Consider the following 9317-nt stretch of genomic DNA (forward strand, 5'->3'; position numbering starts at 1 on the left):
GGGGCTTGCGACAAGACCCATGTGGTAGGGCCTCGTTCCCGCAAGCCCCAGTGAGCTTTCGGCTCTAATAGAGCCGGAAGCTCACCACTGACATCACTCGTAAAGTCAGTGGGGCCTCCCCCAAACGGCAGGCGTTCCTTCGGGAACGCCTCCGTTTGGCCAGCCACCCCCCCTGCCCGCCTCCAAAACGGGGCAAGCTGTCAATCACAATCGACAGCTGCCCCGCTTTGGTGCGAGACCCGTAGCGACGGAGCTCCCGTCGCTGGCTGGGTCTCGCGCACGCCGGAGCCGGCTACGGCGTGCGCATGCGCAGTGGGGGACCATTGACCAGCTTGCGAGCGCTGTGCGCTCGCGAGTGGGTCTGAATCAGGCCCAGAGTTCAATCTGTTTGAGCAGTTGTGTCATTGTGTTAGTGTGTGAGTCACTAATTATTTATTTATTTTTTTGTTAATCTGCTTGTTTGTCTATATATAACATGTACTGAATTTCCATAATAAAATGACGTGAACCTCACACTTGACAGGAAGTGGTATTGAAGTGATATTTGCGCAATTGTAAACGTCCTGCCAGCATATATAGCGGGCCTTTCAATCCAGGCGAAGTCTGCTTCTAACCACACAGGTTTCACACCCCGAGGGCTGCCCAAATTGCTGGTCAGATGAGTAGTTTGCATCCTGTGAACAATTGTTATCGGGAATTTTTGCTGTAACCTGTCACAAGCAACCCCTCCCCCGCCCCCTTACCATATTATCTTTAGTCTACAGTTGGGAAGTCGCATACACTGCCCCCTTTTGGTGACTGAATATAGGAGCACTATTGAGATGTCTATTCTTTCTACATTGTCGCCGTTAGGTCACGGTGGAAGAAGAAAGCTATCTGGCCCATCCGACCCGGGATAGAGCGAAAATACAACACTCCAGACGTCCCCCGACCAGAGGTCACCTTATGGCAGTGGTACGTATGCTGCAAATGGCAGATTTGTGAACTCAACGACTGATTCATTGCTATCAGAAAGAGGCAAATATATGCGGAAAAACTGTAGCTAATCTATGTTTTCCATGATGCCCGTCGGGCTACCGATTGGAAATGCATTTTGGGCATGGAGAAGGGCGGTTGCCAACAAAACGCTTTAGCGGAGAAGGTGACCCATTGAGGTTGATTTTTTGAAGTACAAATTATTTGACAAGTTTTGGGCAAGCGGCCTGGATAAAAATGATTTAATCGTTATTAAGAAAATGTTACGCCATTCTTCCTTTATGTAATGTTTTTTTTTTTTTCACAAAAATGCTGACATTTAATAGCTCTGGGATCTAGGCCATGATATTGTCCCGAGGCAGCCGGGGTCTTGGCGCATCACCTGCTGTTTTATGTTGGTAATAATACATCCCAGGGTCACTAGGCTAAGTAGATTTTATTCTTTAAACAAAATATTTGAAGTGCACACGGCCTCTAAGCCGTCGTCAATGACAGGTGCGCCACCATGTCAAAAATGGGGTCATTGCGGTTTACTGTGACCTATAACCTGTGAACTCTGACCCAGTCAGCCTCTCAGCTGAAGTGGATGATTGTGTCCCTGTAGGCCTGTATTCATTTCAGTGGCGAAAAGCTGCGATCGGCTAAAAGGTTTCGCCTGTTTCCAGGACGTTTTCGCCTAGGCGAATACTCCATAGGCAAAAAAAATTTTCTCCACCAAAAGGCAAGAGAAACGAAGTGCTAAATCCCTATTCTTGAGTAAAAAAAAGTGGGGACTTGATTCAGAACCCTTTGGGCACCCCCTAATGACTAATTAGGGGAAAGTAAAAGAAAATTCTTAATTCACCCCAAAAAAGACACGTAATTTTTTGGAGGAAAAATGTAAAAAGTGTTGGAAACTAGGGCTAAGGTACTGGGACTGGTATTTTGGGGTGCTGTATGGATGGGACAGGTGTTTTTAGGATTGCAGGAGGGCAGCAGTTGTATTTTTTAAATTTTGTAATTCTGCACATTACAAACCCCAAAATATACTAGTATCCATTTACCTGTACCCCAATTTATCTACAGCAATTATTTTTCATAAAAGACATTGCTTAATATCATTTTTCCACACTTATGCCTATATGCATATAACAGCCTTTCACTCAAAATAAGATCCCTAATTACGGGTTGCAATCGGAAAACCGACTGTCTTAATCCCGACAGCCGGCTTCCCGATTGCTTTATCCCGGCGTGGGATAAATGAACAGTGTCTGTATCTAGACGCCTGTCATTTACCCAACGCCGGGAGACCGGCGCCCGGCATCCCGGTCGAAGGGATGCCAGGCACCTCCAGCGGACAGCCGCGGGCGGGAGGCTTAGGTTTAGGGCTCCCGGGGGGGACTTAGGGTTAGGCACCACCCCGGGAGGGTTAGGGTTAGGCTAGGGGGAGGGAGGGTTAGACACCCCCCGGGGGACTTAGGTTTAGGCAGCGGGGAAGGGGGGGTTAGGGTTAGGCACTTGGGGGGGAGGTTAGGGTTAGGCACCCCTAAGGAGGGTTAGGGGGTTAGGTTAGGTTAGTAGATACTTACCTTAGGGACGATAGGGATTTCCAGCGCTGTCGGGCTTCCGCTGCCGGGAACTCTGCTTTTGTCGGCCAGGCGCTGCCGGGATTCGAACTGTTGGCCACAGGGCCGCCGTTATTTCATACTGATTCCCTAATTACATTTAGTATGACTAATAATACACTTCTATATTGATTCCCCGGGTCAGTTAGGCTTTATTGGGGGTACAGACTTTTTTCAGCCAAAAAAACTGACCTTTTCATCAGTTCCGCCATTCGCCCATATGCGTTTTCACCTGTTTTACAATTGAATGGGGTGAAAAGTGGGTGCGCGCATTGAATAAGCAGGCTAAAATTATGCAAATGAGGCGCAAAACATTGCGCTTTTCAATGAGCTCGGCTTTTTGTGGCTAATTGAATCCGCCTCTAAGCAGAGCAATTTTTTTTTTTTTTTTTTAAGGTGAAAACAGGGTGCTTCTCCCTACATAACAAAGGCCTGCGGCTGGAGATAATATCCATTTCACCGGCAATAGCCATGTTAGGGTAGCAATAACAGATTGAATTAATAAAAGTGTGTATTTGAATAGTATTTTTTTATTTTTAAATTTTTGAATTATTTAAATTTTTTTCTATAGATATTTTGTTTCTAATTTTTTTCAGTCATTTTTTTTTTTTTTTTTACATTATTGAATCGGAAAGCCAAAATCACATGTGGGAAAGCGGAAAGCCTGCCAGCCAGCCTGCCTGTGGGTGCGCATATCTACAGTGGCTGACTCCACAAAGCATTGAGATAACCCTTACTGCATCGGGCCAGTATTTCCGGACAGCTGAGTATCGTTCGGCTTGCCAGGAGATATATATAGATATAGATATATATATATATATATATATAATATATATATTTTTTTTTTCTTTTCTAATATCCTGTTTAGAAAATGACTATTTAAATGTAAAAAAAACCAACCAAACAAAACACATTTTGCCCATTTTATCAATATCCTGCCACAGATTTATAGATAAAAAGGACATGTACTGGTCAACTAACTGATTTAGTTTTTTTTATAAAATAGAAATTAATTTAAAGCGACATTTTATTCAGGATCATTTATATGTATATCTTTGTAAATTTAGTAATAGTGATTCATTCTCTCGGCCAATGATGTGTTAGAGCAGAGTTTCCCAAAATCTGGCATTTCAGTCCAGGTTTTAAGGATAGCAATGCTCGAGTACAAATGAACAAATCAAATTGACTGAGGTACTAATTAAGTCACCTGTGTTTAAGCATGGATCTCCTAAACACCTGGACTGTAATGGCCAAGTTTGGGAAAGTCTGTGTTAGAGAATATTTCATGCTGTTAATATGCGCCTTTTACTTCTTGGCAGGCATCTACCTCAACGTCCGATGGTATGCTGACTTTAGACCTCATCCAGGAAGAAGACGCTTCTCCGGAAGAGAAGAGCTGTGAGCAGAGCTTCAGGGTGGACCTGGACAAATCTGTGGCCCAGCTGGCTTCTAGCCGCCGCAGATCAGACTCTGAGAACCTCAAGTGCCCTGAAAAGGGGAGGTCGGAGAACAGTCAAGGCCGAGAACAAGTACCCTGGGACAAATGGGCTTTGCACCGTGATTCATTTGGCAAGGGTACAACCTACACACCTCAGGTCCCCAAAAAGTTGTCCTATTCTGAGAAGAACAAATTTGCCTCCATGGAGGAGATCTTGTCCCGCTCGGACTCTTCTGGACACCGACCAATACCAAAAAAGTTACCGGAGTCGGAGAGGTTGGTGCGGATACAGGAACTGATTGCTCAAAAGATTGATAAAACTCAGGAACTTCTCGCCGAGGTGAAAGAATGTGGGGAAGGGAAAAAAAAGGGAAAGGAGGCCTCTGGTAAGGTGGACTCAGAGAACGTCCTGCAAGAAGCTGAGAGGCTTTTAGGAGAAGCCTCTTCCAACTGGAGGCAGGCCAGGAATGTTCTACAGGAAATTAGGGATCTGAGGGACCTATACAAACAAGCGGACCTGCAATCCCCAGACCCTAAACAGAAACTGAGCAGTCACTACAGGAAAAGCCTAATGTGAGGGGCACAGGCGTTACACAATGTTCTCATTTCCAAAAACGGAATATTACCTGCTTCTGGCTTCACAATGCAGAGCCATGGACCAAGGCGAGCCGAGGAGCCCAGGGGAGAGAAGATGGGCTGCCTCTGGGAAGGTCCCTTGGCTTTGCACTTTTCTTTACCCCCCCACTTGGGGCAGCTGTACATGCTGGAGAACACAGCAGGCTGTTGCTATATATGCAGGGAGATTCCCCCCCCATGGAGGCGCTTGAGGTCTAATAACATTCGCTTGTAGCCTGCGCTTCCGGAATCCTTATGCGCTCGACAGTGTTCGCGATGAGCGATGTCTAGCAGCGTGCAGTAGGCTGTGGGCAGCTGGCTGAGGCATGTGTCACTGTGTAGTCTTGTAGAATGTGCTATCCAATACATATTAAACCATTTCATTGATACATGTGTTTACATCAGCTTAGTTCCAGTGTTTTTTTTTTTTTATCTGCCTGCGTAAAACCGCAACGTAACGGTCAAGGGAATTCAGTGTCTAACCACTTCAGACCTAATTAGGTTGTAGCATAAATCTGTACTGAGTATTACTATGCACTTTTTTCTGTCCAGGTTTCATCCCCCTGGTCCCCTTTTTAATCATTTGGAGCATGATCAACAAATAAGCATGGTGACACTTGATATGGTCATCTAGCATCAGGGGAAATAATTGTGAGAAGGTTAATGTGCACCTGTCGCCTTCACACGGTGTAGGCAGCCATTTTGTGTAGTAAACCCATCCTTGAGGATCAGTTCACGAACAAGTGGTGACATCACGGAGGCAGGAAGTGCCTCAGTGATATCACTGGTTCCTGGTGGGTCGACAGAAGCTGCATTTACAAGATGGCTGACTCCGTTACAAGATGGCTGACTCCTTTTGTGAATCGGTGACATAGACAGATGTGCTCTGGCTCAATATACTGCACATTTTAGTTTTATGTTGCCACGGTTTATAATGGTAGTGCTGTCTTCCGGTTTTAATTGATGCTGTCAAACTCATTCATCTCAAACATAACGTTTAAAGAAAAATATGGATTTGATTTTTGCTCACACTGCAATGTTAGTGCCATCTTTAATAAGATAAAGAACTTCTTCAGATAGAGGTATCTGGATATAATTTAGTGCTGCTCTGCTTGGATAAGGTGCCAGTCGCACTTTTGGCATGTTACCTATTAACGATCTCCTCATACGCCAAAATTGATACCGTCGGTTAGTCAAGACACCGGCTGAAAAAATGTACGGCTGCCATAAGTGGCCTTAAATGATAGGCGAGACGGAATTGGACCCTGTGTAAAGATCTAATTAATGATGTGTTATATTGATGCTTTAGGATATACCAGCAGTCCATGAACAAGCAGCTTAAGAACAATATTAATCAGCATCTGCATTGCAGAAGTTTTCTCAGTCAGGAACATTGCTAAAAATGTTGCACCGCAAGTCTCTGAATTCTAGACTCATAACATGGCAAAGGATTGTGGGAGACCTGGTTTGAAGACCGCTAAAGACCCTCTCTTTGCATTTAAGTTGACTAAGATGGGACTAAGATGGGGAAAATGTCATTACGTTTCCCCCCCTCTGTGTTATTCCAGGTATTGTTATACTACAAGCCCCAGCCATAAGGAAATCAGGGCATGCAGGGATTTGTAGTCCAACAACAGCTTGTAAGTCGCACGTGTTGCCTAAGCTTTCATTGGAGGTGTTGTTTGGTGATGAAAGCATAGTAGAGTCTTGTTTACTAGTGGTCATTGAGCAATTTCCCAAGCACGTTTCCTGTTCTTTCATTAATAGGCTCGGTGTCTGTAGTCTGAAGTCACAAAGCTATTTAAGCATTTTTTATTTTTTTTTATTACAGTGCTATTATCTCAATTGCTGTTAACATGCAGTGGTAGTATTTGGACTTCCTGTGGCAAAATGGAGGCAGTCTTGTATTCCTGTTAGTAAAATGGCTGAGATGACACACACGGGCAAAGTGCAGAATGTAGTATAGATATGTTGTCTATTGATGGCTTAGGAGAAGAAAACAACGTTTCATCAAGCCTGGTGTTGTGTGGCCCTGAATGGGGCAACTGAAAAGGTTCTCACAATGAAGTGCAGAGACGCAGCCAGTTGTCTTTTTTTATTTGGTAGTTTTCCATTTGATTTCAAGGTGACCCTGAGTACATTTGTATGCCTGAGGTAAAGACTACCCATTCAATGCCAAGCATTTTCCCTGTAAGCGAGAAATAAAGGCAGTTAAAGGGATAATATTCTGAGCTATTGATTGCATTTGTGTTAAGGCCATTGCAGGAATACTTTGATAGCTTCACTGGAAACAAAAACACACATTGTGCACAGATAACAGTACCGTAAAGTGTACCAGTTGCCTTGGCCTAGTCTGCAGCCATTTTGTGTGCTTAACCAATATTGACAGCCTGCCACAGTGATGTCACTAGCTCCCAGTGAATTCATAGGCTGCGGTCAGTGAGGTCAGTTTGCTAGTACAGCCAACAAATCTGAGGCGGATCATCCATTAGGCTACCTAAGGTCCATTGAGCACCGATGGGCTCAGATTATTCAAAAACATCTCATATTTTTTTTTCATTGACAAACGGAGGGGAGGCAGGTGTCCCAAACCAGTATCTTTGCTGGGGTCCCATGGTGTCTTCATCAGGCTCTGCCACAAATAGCGGGCTGCACCGTGCGTTGGTGATTGGTTGTTCTGGAAAGTTGCCGCGCTGTGCTTTGTATTGTATTTTTTTTTAGCAGTTTTTTGTTATTTTATTTCATTGTATAGAATGTAACCCCATAGCGGATAGGCTAAAATGGCAGTTTAGTTTATTACCAATTCTGCATGTGCGGTAAGTTCCCCGTCATACACGTGACAATGGAATGTCCCCTTTTTCCTGTTTAGAAGACATTTTTCCTCCGGTGTATAGACATCATTACGCACAAATGTAAAGAGATCTGTTCTTTTACACAGGTCTATTGCGTTTGATCTTTGCACAGTCCTTCATACGTTCATGACGATGGGGCCTTGCATTAGTCACTCTAAGTTCTGAGGCCACATGTGCCCCCATTGTCTGCTGGTGTGATAACACTATAGCCGCCACCTTTTTAGAATGCGGAATAGTTCTGCGGATTTAATGAGGATCTTGTGCTGGTGCTGCCTTTCCGTGGTTCTTAGTACAGAGATTATTACCCACAAGCAGGGGCGTATCTATAATGGGTGCAGGGGGGGGCACACACGCCACACCCTGCACCCATATTTTATAATACTTACCTCTCTGCGGTCCCGCGTCAGGTGTCTCAGCCCTGCACAAAATAACGGAAAATGTCAGTCACTGCCTTTTTTCCCGACGTTTTGGGAGATCGCCGGGAAAATGGTGGCTGCGCCATTTTCCCGACAACCTGCGCATGCGCAGTAGACTCTAGGCACACTCTAGTGCCCAGAGTCTACTGATGCTGTGGTCTGCGGGGAGAGAGGAGGGGGCCCCGGATGAGGAATGAACACGGGCCCCCTCTCTTAATACGCCCCCTGCTCACAAGTTTTTATTTAGTCACCGAAGTTGTCATGAAAACAGTGTTCCTGTTATACCTACTGCCCACTTTCTCACAGACTGTCATGGCGGGTTGGGTATGAGATCCCGGCGGTTGGGATGCCGCTGGTCAGAATACCGACAGCGGCATCCTGACAGTCAGAATACCGACACCCATAAGAAAAGAAGGTTAGATTAACCCTTACCCCTAGTCAGGGCCATAGCTAGGGTAGTGCGGCCGGTGCCATCGCACAGGGCACCACAGGGCAGGGGGCGCTGTTTGAACCTGTCAAATTTCTGTTTATTATTATTCTCACTTGTAGATTCCTTTTATTTCATCCCCAGCATCTCCTGGCCTCTCCTATCTCTTCCCTGGCCCTTCCCCATGAGGCCATTCCCTTTTTTTGGGTGCATTATGTCCCTTTGAAAAATGAGGGGGCGCCAATGCTCTTTCTGGCGCAGGGCACCTAAAAGTCTAGTTACGGCTCTGCCCCTACGCCTAACTCTCCCTCCCCGATGCCTAACCCTAACCTTCACCCTAGTGCCTAAACCTGACCTTTCCCTACCTGCACCCTAAACCTAACCCTCCCCCCTAGTGCCTAACCTTCCCACTGATGCCTAACGCCCGATACCTTCAGGATGCCGGCGGTCGGGATTCTAGTGCTGGGATCCCGACACTGTCAGGATTTTGGTGCCGGTATTTTACCCGTTGGCATCCCACACGCAGGGAAGCTGACTACATCATGTCATGGCATCTCCCACTCCGTGAGGCAGTAGAGCACCTGTGATTTATTTATTTTTTCTCTTCATTCTGCATTAAAAGGGATTTCTACCTCCCAGGTCACTTCAAGTTATTTGATGGTATGCGCCCTCGTGCATCTTTTACTATCTACATGTTGCTTTCGTCTTTTCTGTATAGAAAACACAATAAGTTACTCATTTGTGCTGAAAGAGCAGTTTCTTTGTTGATTTAAGTCGGTGACTTGATGTAGGTTGGACTTTCCCTGAAAGATGGCAGCTTGCAGAGAGCAACGTCTGAGTAAACAGATCTGTTCTTGCATCTAAATAAAGGAAACGCAGTACATTTCCCTCTTCAACATGTATAATGTGTGCAGCGGCACTGGAATTGACATGTAAGTGCACATATATATAGGTGTATGTTATAAAATGCCTTTTTTTTTTAATGGGGTC

The 9317-nt window shown here is 45.2% G+C and overlaps 1 protein-coding gene across 1 annotated transcript in view; it reads left to right on the forward strand.

The window, feature by feature from the left end:
• The window catches only part of PLEKHO1 (pleckstrin homology domain containing O1), a 34339-nt gene extending 29303 nt beyond the window's left edge, over nt 1-5036 (forward strand). Inside the window, exons 5-6 of the mRNA XM_088474170.1 lie at nt 853-954; nt 3899-5036. Coding sequence (XP_088330296.1) covers nt 853-954; nt 3899-4594 — 798 coding nt within the window. The 3' untranslated portion in view covers nt 4595-5036. The remainder of the gene's footprint in view (nt 1-852; nt 955-3898) is intronic.
• Nucleotides 5037-9317: the final 4281 nt, after the last annotated feature.

This window comes from Taudactylus pleione, unplaced genomic scaffold, assembly GCF_031769625.1.
Source record: "Taudactylus pleione unplaced genomic scaffold, aTauple2 ptg000148l, whole genome shotgun sequence".
NCBI classification, from domain to species: domain Eukaryota; kingdom Metazoa; phylum Chordata; class Amphibia; order Anura; family Myobatrachidae; genus Taudactylus; species Taudactylus pleione.